This window comes from Squalius cephalus, assembly GCF_949319135.1.
Source record: "Squalius cephalus genome assembly, chromosome: 1".
Taxonomy (NCBI): domain Eukaryota; kingdom Metazoa; phylum Chordata; class Actinopteri; order Cypriniformes; family Leuciscidae; genus Squalius; species Squalius cephalus.
In genome coordinates, this window is record NC_137122.1 from 19,401,700 (window position 1) to 19,415,667 (window position 13,968).

Consider the following 13,968-nt stretch of genomic DNA (forward strand, 5'->3'; position numbering starts at 1 on the left):
TTGAAAACTAACGGATGCAAAGTTTTTGACCATAGCGCAAAACATGAAAGCGCACAAAAGTGACCCTGGATCACAAAACCAGTCTGGTTTCAGTTCATCATAAAGTCTTATGTTGCACGGGTAGCCTATATTTGTGGCAATAGCCAACAAAACATTGTTTGGGTCAAAATTATAGATTTTTCTTTTATGCCAAAAATCATTAGGGTAAAAAGTAAAGATCATGTTGCACGTGTCAATGGGCACGTGCCCACCCAGATTGACCAGTGGCCCACCCAATCAGATTAATAAAAAAACAATTAATTTAGTTCGTTTTTTAAATAAGAGACGACCTATCGCTATATTAAATATAAAAAAAATATTATATTAAATCAAGTGATCGTTGCCGCTGCGATGACGCGGATACAGTGTTTTCTCGTGTGGCTCGTGAGCCTCGATCGTGCACACGCCGCACTTTACTCGGATGTGCGCTTCAATCCTTTGCGGAGACTCTATTCGTTCTGGTGAAATAACAAAACATAATACACACAAACGTGTCCCTGCTTGATATACAACCACTGATGAACATAATCGGTTTTGATGAGGAAAAAAAAACTATATGACAAAAAAAAAAAGAAACTATAGCCTACGAGTGTGGATTTTAACCCAGAACCTCTGAGACGGTTGTCGAAATTTCTACCACTGAACCATTGAGGTCTAAGTTGATCAAGTAGGCGAATCTATGTATTTAGTAACACAAAAATTGTCCCACGACAAATTAAACCCCACGTAGCCTATTTAAATCAATTGCTGCACTGTAAAAAAAAAATCCGTAAAAAAAACGGATAATGTACTGGCAGAAAATTACCAGGACATTTTCTGTTAAATTACGGACAATTCCTTCAAATCTAAAACGGAAAATTCTGTATATTAACAGTACATTTTCCATACTATTCACAGATAATCCATCTATCTATCTATCTATCTATCTATCTATCTATCTATCTATCTATCTATCTATCTATCTATCTATCTATCTATCTATCTATCTATCTATCTATCTCTAAATAATTACATCAATTAAACAATGTGCAAAGCACCATTAAAAAGTGCTTGTATTGTGGAATACATTTTTAGACAAACAAACAAGGGAAAAAAAACATCACAATATTGTATACTTGCACAATATTGATGTTGCACCAAATAGCTCACACAATTCTTTAAAAAAAATCATAAACTGTGAAAGATTCAAAACATTTTCAAAAGCAAAACAATACAAATACAGAAACAAATAAACAAAACCAAATGGAATACAAAGACAGGGCTGCTGCTTTTTACATTAAAAATAGCTTAAGACTTATAGTTAATAGTAGAGGGAAATGTTACAGTCAGTAATTACTCACCCTCATGTTGTTCCAACCCCGTAAGACTTTAGTTCATCTTCAGAACACAAATTAAGATATTTTTGATTAAATCTGAGAACTGTCTCACTCCTCCATAGGCTTCTATGATATTGAAACTTGCCGGCACACAAAGTTAGTAAAGACAATGTTTAAAATAGTCCAAGTGACTACTCAACCATAAGTTTATCAAGCGACGAGAATACTTTTTGTGCACAAAAAAACTAAAATAATGACTTTATTCAACTATTCGTTTTCTTCCGTGTTCCTCTGAGTGAGTTGACGTAGTGTAACAGCGCAGCGCTTCTGGGTTGTACGTCAGCACGTAGGCTCACTATTGGCCAGCATCACACGCATGACAATCGTCGGCCAATAGTGAGTCTACGTTCTGACGTACAACCCAGAAGTGCTGCGCTGTTACACTACGTGAACTCTCAGAGGCCCACATGAAGAACATGAATAGTTGGTTATTTTAGGGGTTTTTTTGTGAAGAAAAAGTATTCTCATGTTATTTTAATGATGTCTTTACTACCTTTCTGGAGCTTGAAAGTGGTAGTTGCTTAAGCTGTCAACAGAGGAAGAGAAAGCTCTCAGATTTCATTAAAAAGATCTTCATTTTTGTTCTGAAGATGAACAGAAGCCTTGCAGGAGTAATTAATGACATTATTTTAATTTAGGGGTGAATAACTTTCCTCCTTTGGTACGTTCAGTTAAAGGTCCATTTTGAGATTTGACAAAAGCTTAAACTTTACATGGATTTTTGAAGTTGTTCATACAGGAACTTCAGAAGTCTTTGAGGAATGTGTGGACGTTTGGTTTCCTTCATCTCAGCGTTTTCGACCTTCGTTCAGGATTTCTGCACAGGAAATGGATATGAAGAAAAAAATGGATATGTTTTTAGCTACACAAGAAATTAAATGAAGGAAACTGAACTACAAAGTATAATGCAGACCAGGTTGAGGTTGAAAAACAATCGTACAGTGTTTTACGTTCGTTAAATTATCAACTGCCATCCCTAATTCTTTCAAATTCAAACACTGTATAAAACGCTAAGACTTCTGTTTCCAGTGGACTCCAATGTAGCATCAAGATTTTGTTATAGTTGTTTGTCATTTCTTTGTTTCCCCTTATCCCTAGACTTCTGCTTATTATTATTTTTGGTTGTGGTATATGTTTAATTCAATAAAACTTGTATTGATTAAACGTTTCTGCTTGATCCCTCTTTTGTGTTGCAGCCTGAAACGAGCTGGTCGTAACACGATTGCAAGCTGAAGATGACATTTGGAAGCCAGTAGCGTATGTGAGTAGATCCATGACTGATTCTGAATGTAAATATGCACAAATCGACAAGGAGTTTCCGGAATTCGTTTTTGGGATGAAAAAAAGTTTGGTCTTCCTACTTTCATGGCAAAAACAGATCATTGTCCATTGATTGCAATAGTGAAGCAGAATCTGACTGAGATGACACCCATGATTCAGAGACTAACAATGAAGTTGCAAATATGAATTCGATTTGGTGTACATGCCTGGCAAATACATGGTGATGGCAGATACGCTTTCAAGAGCTCCGATAGGAAATTGTGTGAGTACGTCAGAAGATGTTGAGAAACATGTGAACATGGTTCGTACTGCGTTTCCTGTATCAGATTTAAAGTCAAAGCTGATAGCACAAGAAACCAGCAAAGATGCTGAACTGCAAGCTGTTATTGACAACATGCATAATGGATGGCCAATAGGTGAATCTTCAAAATATCGTGACGTCAGGGATGATCTAAGTGTAGTGGATGGAATGCTTTTGAAACAAAACAGAATTGTGATTCCACAAAGCTTAAGGCCAGACACACTAATCAGGATTCATGAAGGCCATTTAGGAGTTGAAAAGTGTAAAAGAAGAGCGAGAGACACAGTCTTTTGGTCTGGAATGAACAAAGACATCGATAATCTGGTGAAAAAGAGTGTGACGCGTGTCAGAAATTCAGAAGCAAGCAGACCAAAGAACCAATGATGAGACCAGACTTACCAACACCAGCCTGGGAGAAAGTTGGAATGGATCTTTTCCAACTGAAAGGGAAAAATTATTTACTGTCCTGAATCAGCCTTTCTTTCTTTTTATCCGTACTTTCAGAATGAAGACATGTGAAGCATTGAAGCAGAAGCTCAACCAGCAGAAGTTCTACTATGGCATATCTGTAGAACATTTGCAACCACTGATGATGAATGATGTCGTGATAATAAAAAATGATGAGAATTGGACCAAGAAAGCTCAGAGATCTTGTCAGGTGAAAACAGAAGATGGGACACATTCTCAGAAGAAACAGACGTGATTTGTCAAAGACTGAGAAAGAGTCACAAGTCTTGAATCAAAGCAATCCTGAATCTGATCCAAATGCGTTGTCTGCAAAGGATGGACGTGACACGTATTCAAACACAGACCGTCAAACATCACATCATACAGTTGCACTTAGAAGATCTGCAAGACACATTAGAAAACCTGATAGACTGAATTTGTGAAAAATTGCTTAAAGTTACAGCAATGAGAAAGTAATTGTGTTTTAGTTTAACAGTAGTATCATTAGTTAACAAGTGCATAAAAACAGTGAGTTAAGATCTAATTCTGAGTGCAATGTTAGACATGTCATAGAATAACATTGTTTACTTTTTAATGTTTTCTTTAAAGAATGGGGGATGTAATGATATCAGATTATGCTGTTACCTGAGATAACCACTAGAGTTCACTATATGGTAATGGGTGTGTTGTAATGGAAGTTGTAATGGAGTTGAAATGGAGAAGACTGGTAGAAATAGAGACATGTTGCTACTGTTTAATTAAAAAACATTAAATAAAACAAATGGTCTTACTACTTTATTTATTTGCCTGTATTATTTATTTTATTTATTTGACTGTATATTTGACTTTATTTTCTACAGTCAAATTAAGTTCAACAAAGCACATTTATTGTCATATGTATTGAGTAATGGTTAAACCATCCAATTAAAAGCTTACTTTGCAGTTCTCACCTTAAACACCAATGAAAAAAAGAAATATATATAATAATAATAATTGAATACACAGTACAGAACTATAAATGTCTAAATAAAAGAAAAAAAACTAAATGTATAATGACCTTGACTATTTGAGTGGTATTAAATGTCCATGACATTTAAACCTAGAGGAATTTGTAAAAGCTTACATCCCCACCTCCACCTCCATATGATGTGTTTGTGATGTTGTCCTTGAGCGGATCTTGCTTTTTCCCCCCCTGGAAGGAACATCACTCTTTTCTGTTGTTCAAGGATGTTATTGTTTCACCAATCACTGTTATAGAAACGATACACCATCTTGTCGCATTGGTGTTAACTGGCAGGTTTTACACCCTGTCTACATCGGATTCGTAGAGTCACTGACAGTAAACATAAGCTTCATTCTAGTTCTGACATATGGCAATTGTTCAGTCAGGACCACTTTAAGAATTAAACTAATTGACAATCTTTAGATTTGGCGAGAGGCTTAGGCTCTTAAAGGAGAACTCCGGTCAATTTTAACATTGAGCTCATTTTTTTGTAAATTTGGAGTGCTGTCAATACAGAGAACAACTCAATACTATAGTTGATTAGAGTAGGTGGAGTAATAAATCAGCTGAGCGTCAGCTGATATTGTTTAGCGATCAGTGGTCTGCCTGAACGACGCTTAAATTACATTTTATCACTCAAGCTCTATTTGATCGTAGATACCATTGGTGGCAATTGTTCTATGATCAGTACGATTTCTGGTGTCAACACAGTTTTAGACCCTATTTTTTGCAGGTATTCAGCTCCACATATCATGGATCTTTGGTGTAATCTCATGTTAAACAAACCTCCTAAATCACCCTTTAAAAAATGTTGCCTTTCCATTTCCTTTCCTTTCCATTGGGAAATGCTGCTTTGCATTATTTAATACACATCTACAGCACACATGTGAAACTCAGCTCCTGGAGGACCAACATCCTGCAGAGTTTACAGGGAACTGTCTTATAATCCTGAATACCTTGATCCGCTGTTTCAGGTGTGCTTGATTGGGGTTTGAGGACAGTGGCCCTCCAGGATCTGAGTTTGAGACTCCTGATCTACAGTCTCTTTCTCTCCTTCAGCTGCTTTTCTTTCTGCTGCTGTTTTTAGTTTTACAGCTGGACGTCTTGAACATCTGAAGGCCTTTAAACTTCCTGTTGAATTTTTCCAGCTGTTTGTCCGTCTGTGTCAGGAGGTCTAGAGAGAGAGAGAAAGTCTTCAAGTAAATGTGATGTAGTGAATCAGTGAGAGTGATGAGGGCCGTTTCTCACCTGTCCTCTGGATCACAGCAGACATCATCATGTCCTCCTCCTCTTCCCTGGTGAAGAACACAACACATCCATCAATAACACATCATTATCATGTGACCTCACACTGCTGGGGTCAGGTGACCTCTGACCTCTGTCTGTCCAGATCCAGGCTGCTGATGATGTCATTCCTCTGCTGGATGATTGACAGCAGGTGTGACATGAGCTGATGTTCCCGCTGTCTGTCATCAGAGCTCCAGTCTTGTTCTGGACAATCACACACACATTCATCAGAAACTAGAAAACTACAGACACTTTATACGTAATTTCATACACTGAAAATTTTTTACTTTATTCCAGTACAAATATCTAAACTTTCATAAATCAAGATATATTTATTTTAGGAGTGAGGCCGGTGAAGCGATGTTAATGAACGACACTTGTGTGACGACACCAGAAGGATGAAAGGAGGAGTGATGACAATATTTACGTTGTGTTTTATTATATTTATATGCCACATATTTATATGCCACTGCTGCTTTCGTTTTGTTGTTTGTTTATTCTGTCATTATAGTTACATTCGTAGTTAAATCTTGTTAAATGATAAATTGATCAAAATAAGGTGAGACTGCCAGGCTAGAGAGCACAGGGACTAACAGACTTGGGACCATTAGACTCGGAAACATCCAAACATGGGACCACTGGACTTGGAAACACTGGGACAACTTAGCATGGGACCACAGGACTTGGGAAAACCAGGCCACTGGACTTTGGACAACCAGACATGGGGCTGATTGTGGGACAACCAGACCACTGGACTTGGGACCATTGGATATGGGACCACCGGACTTGGAACGGAATTGGAACAACTGGACAACTGGACTTGTGAGAACGGGCCGTTGGACCATTGGACTTGGTAAAACCAGGTTAGGGAGAACTGGGACCACTGGACTTAGGAACTCAGAGTCCTGTTCCCCTCTCCTTTTCCACCACCATGCTTGCTCCTCATTGAGTTTATGAGAAGTACTTGGTTCCCTTTTCTGGCAAGGGAACTGATGGATGGTCAATAAGGAGGGCCTGTTGGCTGCAGTCTGTGAGAGATGACCACTACAATAATGGGCAACATCCTTGCTGGTGTCCATCCAGTATAAGTTGTGCAACATTAAGTCATGCTAGGTCAGAGAAACAGCTAGTTTTACAAAACTGAAAACTGTATTCATCATCAGTCAAATCACTTTGTCTAAATACAAAATATGAACTGCTGGAAACATATTTGTGGATGCAAGTGTAGATTTATTTAATAAATAAAAGAACAAGGAAACAGAGAAACAAGAGAAACTAAACTGAGCACACCAACATGAAAGTCATAGAAGGACAAACCCTGACAATGAACACTGGAAACAAGGGCTTAAATACACAGGGACAAATAGACTAACAAGACACACACAAGGAACGGTAACTGAAGAAGTCTACAAACTAAAAGACTACACAACAAAAGCACAGAGAACAGACAAACATTACATTACGGTGTCTTGAATTAAGAATATTCAGATATTTGCACTGGAAAACAAGAAAATCTCACAGTGTTGATTGTCTTTTTGGAGACATTTATATGCTAGTATCATCTATTCATTTGTAGATTTGATATCAGAGATTAAAAAACATCAATACAAACACATTCACATTAAGAAACGTGATTGATTCAGTTTGTCACCTGGTTTGTTGAAGAGGCACCTGAGCTCAAACTCTACATCAGTCTGCTGCTGCTCCAGACGATGCTGTCTCAACCTGAACACACACACACACACACACACTATTCTTGTCAACATGATGTGTATTCATGTTATTGTTTTGACATCAAGCTGCAAAATTTGGCCTCACAAAAAACCTTACTTGTGTGTGTACTCACATATACACCAGCTCGGCATCTCTGCGCACTAACATGTTCTTCTTATGAATCAGAATGAACCAGTCGACTAGAAGATTCTCTGAAACAAACACATCATTCATAAACAAAGGCGCCTCTGACTCCAAACACACAAGCTTCAGTCCTGCTGATCTGATGATTATTGAAGACTAGCAGTGACACATCAGAAAGATCCACTAATGAACTCCTGAGTGTTTATTTGATTCGTGTTCATTAGTCGCTTCCACATCAAGAGTCCATGACTTTAAACTCCATTGGAAAATGAACTGATTCATGATTTGTATGGGGATGCAAACACAATTACTGCAAGACAACTACTGATCCAGCTTCTCTCCCCTCCTCTATAATAACTGTTACTATTATAGCCCCTTTCACACAGAGATCCGGAAAATACACAGATAATGTGTCCCGGGATTTGTCCCGGGATCGTTTGATTTTGGTTCATTCACACTGCCAGTGATTTTCCGGAATATGTGAGCGCGTTCACACACATCCCATAAAGATCCCTTAAAGACACGTGACATCAGGATGTGTTATAGAAAGGCCATTGTAGTCGTGCACTTGGTGGATTTTTTTACGCAATTTACTAATGATCTGCGCTTTCGATCTCGAGAAACCACGCTCGAGCATTTCTTTCCGGATTCGGTCGTACACTAACGCGTACCGTTCCACAAAGCTGGCGAACGATCTCAGCTCCAGCACGGATAGTAAGGAGCTCATGGTCTCGGCTTCATTCTAGTTTGCAGACATTTTTTCGTTCTTTCTTTGTTGATGACAAACACAAACTTTCTTCTAAAAGCAACACAATACCCCTTACGGCATTGGTCCTGGCTTTTGTTCACACAGGGCGCGTTCCGGGACTGATCCCGCCAATGTTACTAGGTCGCCACCCTGGCATCAATCCTGGGACGTGTTTCTGTTCACACAGAAGGCACTCTAGCAATTTATGGCAATTTCGCGGTAATGTTTGTCTATTAAATATAAAATAATGTTTGTCCATTAGCTTTAGCATGTCTGTTATTGTATATGGAGGTTACGTGTTTCTCATCAGTTTGGCGACTCCTCATCTCTCTCTCCAGCTCCACTCCTCTATAGAAGCTGTTACTGTATGTTTGCCTGTTAGCATTAGCATTAGCATGTGTTGTTGTGTGAGGAGGTTCAGGTGTTTCTCACCATCCGTTCGTCTCCTCATCTCTCTCTCCAGCTGCACTCCTCTCTTCTCCAGCTTCAGCAGACGCTCCTCCAGCTCCTTCTGCTCCTCACACACCTCCTTCTCTGACACGAGTGTGTCTGTGCTCACCTGAACACACAATCAATCATCCTTCAGTCAGAGAACAGAGACTCAAACATCTGATGGTGAGACAGAGAAGAAGAACCAATCCTAAAATATTAAAAATAATCAAAAATATCAGCTGATCAATGACACTATTTTCATTAAAAGCTGCTGTACAGCCGAATTGAACTCTGTTTGCATCACTGAATTATTTTCCTGTTACCACTGTAAAGCTGCTTTGAAACAATCATAAATAAAGGTGACTTGACTTGACAATGGAGCAGATGGAATATTGTGTTTGTGATCCTGTGTTAGATTTGTACATTATTAATGTGTGTTAATGTCAAAATCATTTAAGGTTTGGACATATTTCACATAGTTTTACATCTAAAAAAAAAAAGTGCATTAAACTGAATTAAAACACTCACGTTCACTACAGGTTTGTAACAAATCTAAAATCGCATATAAAATATAAGCTTGTGTCAATTTTACTGCAATCCTTGCTAAACGTTTAGGTTTAAAAAAAGAACATTAGATTTTTACATGTATTTGTAATCTTACGGCACAAAAAAAACAAAAAATAATATACATACATATAATACAAATCTGGTTATTAAATAAAATATAATCAGTTTGCAAACTGAAACCACAAAAGAACGGCTGAACTAAAGTATTTTTCTTCTTTCTCTGTCTTGTACTGTGAGTTTACTCCAACAGCAAAACAAACAGTTTCTGTCTCACCTTCCTCTTGATGAGTGGGAAACCGTGGGCAGAAGCTGCAGCCTGATGCATGCTGGGAACTGAAGATGAGGTTTGTGGTTTGTGTGCAACTGAAGTTTCGAAACTTAAAGGGTTTTGCTTGATAAAGAGAAAAACAGAGACAATCTAATGTAAACACACACACACACCTCAAGAGAAAAACAACAACCCACAACCACAATCTGTGACTCTTCAGTCTGAGCGTCAGACGTCTGATCACATGATTCAGCTCACACACAATTCATTACAGAAATAACATGACTCTGAAAGGGAAGTTAATGCTGCATCATGTTCTCCGTTTCAGATCATTAAAATGGAGATCCTGGTTCTTGGTCTGACTCTAGCTCTGATCTCAACATGATTGGACAGAAAATTAGGGGAAGTTTGAGACACAATTTCCTTGATGACGCTAACAGAATTTGAGACACTTTCTTCACTATCTAAGAGCAAATGGCTTGTTAAGTCGAGTCTCTTCTGGATCTCGGAGTGTCTGTAGTGATTCAGAACCAGTGTGTTTCTCAGATAAACCTGAGCCTGAGCGTCTCTGCTAACAGCAGCAGCTCTATTCCCAGAACACAAGACTCGTCCAAACTAGAGTCTAAATATAAACCAGCTTCAGCGAGAGAAGAGCCAGTGCTGGTCGAATAAACCTGCTGGTTTGTGTCAGCTCTTCAGAAACTACCTCAGGTTTACAGTCTAGTTCTTCCTTCTGTGTTTATCCTTAGTAATTGTAATGCTATTTTGTTTATAACTATTAATTTTATCTTTATCTTACCATTACTAACATACATACTATCTTACTTATTTAACGCACAATCTAAGTAGCTGAGTAGGTTTACATTTCATTGCAAGGTTATTCTCTATAACTGAGAATGTGAATGTTGAATCTTCTAGAATTGTGGATAAACAGACTTTTTAATGCAGTTTTATGAGGATCAGCAGGTCACACGATGAACGGCTGATTCTGATCTTCATTCAGTACCTCTTCATCCTTGGACTTGTCCTCATCGTCCTCCAGGAAGGGGTTAAAGGTCACGGGGCAGTGGCGAGAGTGAGCGGACTGAGTCGGAGGAAGACGATACCAGGGACCCGGATCAACAAGCTTCATCCAGGGATGATCCTTACGGACGACTCGCTGAGACGATACTGAGACGAGGACGAGACAAACACATGAGACACAATAAAACAAGCATTTCCACTGATAGTTTAAAACCTCAAGCTAATCCATCACTGTAATAATGACCTATTTAAGATTAAATATATAAAACTGTTCTACATATGAAAGATATATAAATAACTCTACTATGAGCAAATCTATCTAAATTTAATTTGAGTTTTGTTTTGTTTTGTAAGTGTGTAAACGAGACATTAAAAAATTAACCTCAAACTGACTCCTGACACGACAACACGCACTCCTCCGCAGGTCACCTTTCGGCGTAACCTACGCTCACTCTCTCCCTCTCGCCTATCCTCTATGGTCTCGCAACATTGTGATGGCCCACATCCGGCACATGTGGAATGATGATCTGGCCCACTGGCGCAGCGTGGAATGATGGCCCTTGGGCGGACCTCTCCTGTTTGCCAGATCTGGGCCACAAGCAGGCCATAGCAATGCCACATGTCAGCCAAGAGCAAAGAAATAAACCAGAACTGGACCTTATCTGAGCCACAATCTGTGTATATTAAATATGGAGTCCTCTCAGCCTTAATACTGTAAGCCTGTTAACAAGCAGAATCACTGAAAGATGAAGAGAACAGAAAAAGAGACGAGCAGAAACACAAGAACTACAACTGACTTCAGACACAGTCTAAGATGAAATCAACTGAAGATAAAAGAAGACATTAAAGGGATAGTTCACCCAAAAATGAAAATTCTGTCATCATTTACTCACCCTCAAGTTGTTTCAAACCTGTATGAATTTCTTTTTTTCTGCTGAACACAAAAGAAGATATTTTGAAAAATGTCTGTAACCAAACAGTTGATGGACCCCATTGACTAACATAGTACTTTTTTTTCCTACTATGGAAGTCAATGGGGTCCATCAACTGTTTGGTTACTGACATTTTTCAAAATATCTTCTTTTGTGTTCAGCAGAAAAAAGAAATTTATACAGGTTTGAAACAACTTGAGGGTGAGTAAATGATGACAGAATTTTCATTTTTGGGTGAACTATCCCTTTAAATCTGTGAAGATCTCAGCAGAGGAGGATTAAACAACTCCACAAACAGCATTACCAGCTTCACTTATTACTAACCAGACTGACTTTATTTCTGTCAGACGTCTACAAAAGTTTTTATTGAGATTTATTGAGAAAAAAAAAAAAAAACTTTTGTAGACATCTGACAGAAATAAAGTCAGTTTTCATCCTCACTTCCTCCACCCGCTCAGTTTTCAGCACTGCACTAACAGTGCGAGCACACTTGAGCGAGTTGTGTTTAACCAACTCTCTGTGTTTCTCACACAGAACAACATCCTGGACAACAACCAGTCTGGTTTCAAAAGTGGGCACTCAACTAAGACTGCCCTGCTCTCAGTAACTGAAGCTCTGAGACTGGCAAGTGCAGCTTCCAAATCCTCAGTACTCTTCCTGCTGGATTGGTCTGCCAACCACCAGATCCTCCTGTCAACCCTCATGAAGATGAAGATCCCATGTCTCATGAACTGCACTACAGTCTTACCTCTCAGGTAGGTCCTTCAGGGTGTCTTGGAGGGGCGAGGTGTCTAAGACACAACGTCTTGCAACTGGGGTTCCTCAGGGCTCAGTGCTGGGACCACTTCTCTTCTCCATCTACATGTTATTACTATGTCATTCAGAAACATGGCTTTTCCTATCACTGCTATGCTGATGACACACAACTCTACCTCTCATTCTAGCATGATGATCCAACGGTACCTGTTCGCATTGCATCCTGTCTGACAGACATTTCTTGCTGGATGAAGAACCATCACCTTCAACTCAACCTTGTGAAGACAGAGCTGCTTGTGTTCTTAGCCAGCCCAACACTTCACCACAACTTCTCTATACAGCTACATTTGTCAACCATAACTCTTTCCAGGACAGCCAGGAATCTTTGGAGTTGTGATTGAAGATCAGTTAAGCTTTGCAGACCATATTACCACAATGGCCCAGTCCTGCAGATTTGCTTCATACAACATTAGGTAAGATTAGAGCCTTCCTATCAGAACAACTCCTTGTCCAAGCTCTCTCCAGACTGGACTATTGTAATGCTCTCTTAGCTGGCCTTCCGGCATGTGCTATTAAGCCTTTGCAACTGATCCAGAATGCAAAAGGGGGAGGGGGGGGGGGGGGGGGTTGACACCACAACTCTCTTCATCAGTTCGCACTGGCTGCCAATAGCCACTCGCATCAAATTCAAGGCACTGATGTTGGCACTGAAGACAACCACTGGCTCTGCACCAATATACCTAAACTCGCTAGTTCAGAATTATGTGCCCTCCAGAAGCTTGCGTTCTGCAAGTGAACGACGCCTCGTGGTGCCATTATCCCAAAGAGGCAAGAAATCACTCTCACGGACCTTTTCCTGGACCGTTCCCAGCTGGTGGAATGACTGGCCCAACTCATTTAGAGCAGCTGACACATCTTTGTCATCAGCACTTGACCAATTAGTACTAGCACTTACCTTTTCTATTCTATTGGTCTATCTGATAAAAAAAATTAAATAATAAATAAATAAAAAAAACACCTTGCTATGTGTACTGTGCTAGACTAACCGAGACCTGTTACAGCACTTGTAAACTGTTGCCCTCTTGTTGGTCTGATTGCTTCTATTGTTCTCTTCATTTGTAAGTCGCTTTGGATAAAAGCGTCTGATAAATTATTAAATGTAAATGTAAAACAAGATGCAAATAATATTAAACCACATGAATAAAATAAACTATAAAATCAATCTGTTGTAACTGCAACAATAATGAGATTAAATAAGATTGTTTTAGTAACTATGAACCGATATCCACCTAAAAAATGGTTCTATGCAAACATTTATTTATATAGTTTTCAATTATTTAATATTAAGTGTTTCATGTTTTCTGTCCTATTCGCATGAACACACACACAAAAAAGAAGAACAAACTCTGCTAATCGCTACAGGCAAAAAATACAACATTATTAATTAGTCATTCCCCAGTGCATGCTGAGAGTGAATGGGACTGAACAAAAAAACATGTTTTCCCATTCTGAATTCAAACAAATGCATTAATCAATAATCATCACCGAAATGCTACTGGAAATGAGTAAGTTGCTTTGGCTCATCCAATCAGAATGTAGAGCTGGAACTGTTGTTTATGATGTTAACAATAGTAACTTTATATAGTAACAT

At 38.9% G+C, this 13,968-nt stretch overlaps 2 protein-coding genes across 3 annotated transcripts in view; both read right to left on the minus strand.

The window, feature by feature from the left end:
• LOC307164258 (uncharacterized protein) overlaps positions 1–13,968 on the minus strand; it is a 100,474-nt gene that overhangs the window by 40,198 nt on the left and 46,308 nt on the right. The gene's annotated exons all lie outside the window — the stretch shown is intronic.
• The window catches only part of LOC307164361 (MICAL-like protein 1), a 12,922-nt gene continuing 3,229 nt past the window's right edge, over positions 4,276–13,968 (minus strand). Inside the window, exons 7-14 of one of the 2 annotated variants that reach the window (XM_079881156.1) lie at positions 10,613–10,776; positions 9,613–9,729; positions 8,772–8,898; positions 7,581–7,659; positions 7,386–7,459; positions 5,824–5,938; positions 5,696–5,742; positions 4,276–5,621 (exon numbers count right to left, since the gene is read on the minus strand). In XM_079881156.1, the coding sequence (XP_079737282.1) occupies positions 5,503–5,621; positions 5,696–5,742; positions 5,824–5,938; positions 7,386–7,459; positions 7,581–7,659; positions 8,772–8,898; positions 9,613–9,729; positions 10,613–10,776 (842 nt within the window). In that variant the 3' untranslated portion in view covers positions 4,276–5,502. The remainder of the gene's footprint in view (positions 5,622–5,695; positions 5,743–5,823; positions 5,939–7,385; positions 7,460–7,580; positions 7,660–8,771; positions 8,899–9,612; positions 9,730–10,612; positions 10,777–13,968) is intronic. The other variant, XM_079881157.1, reaches the window with a different exon arrangement.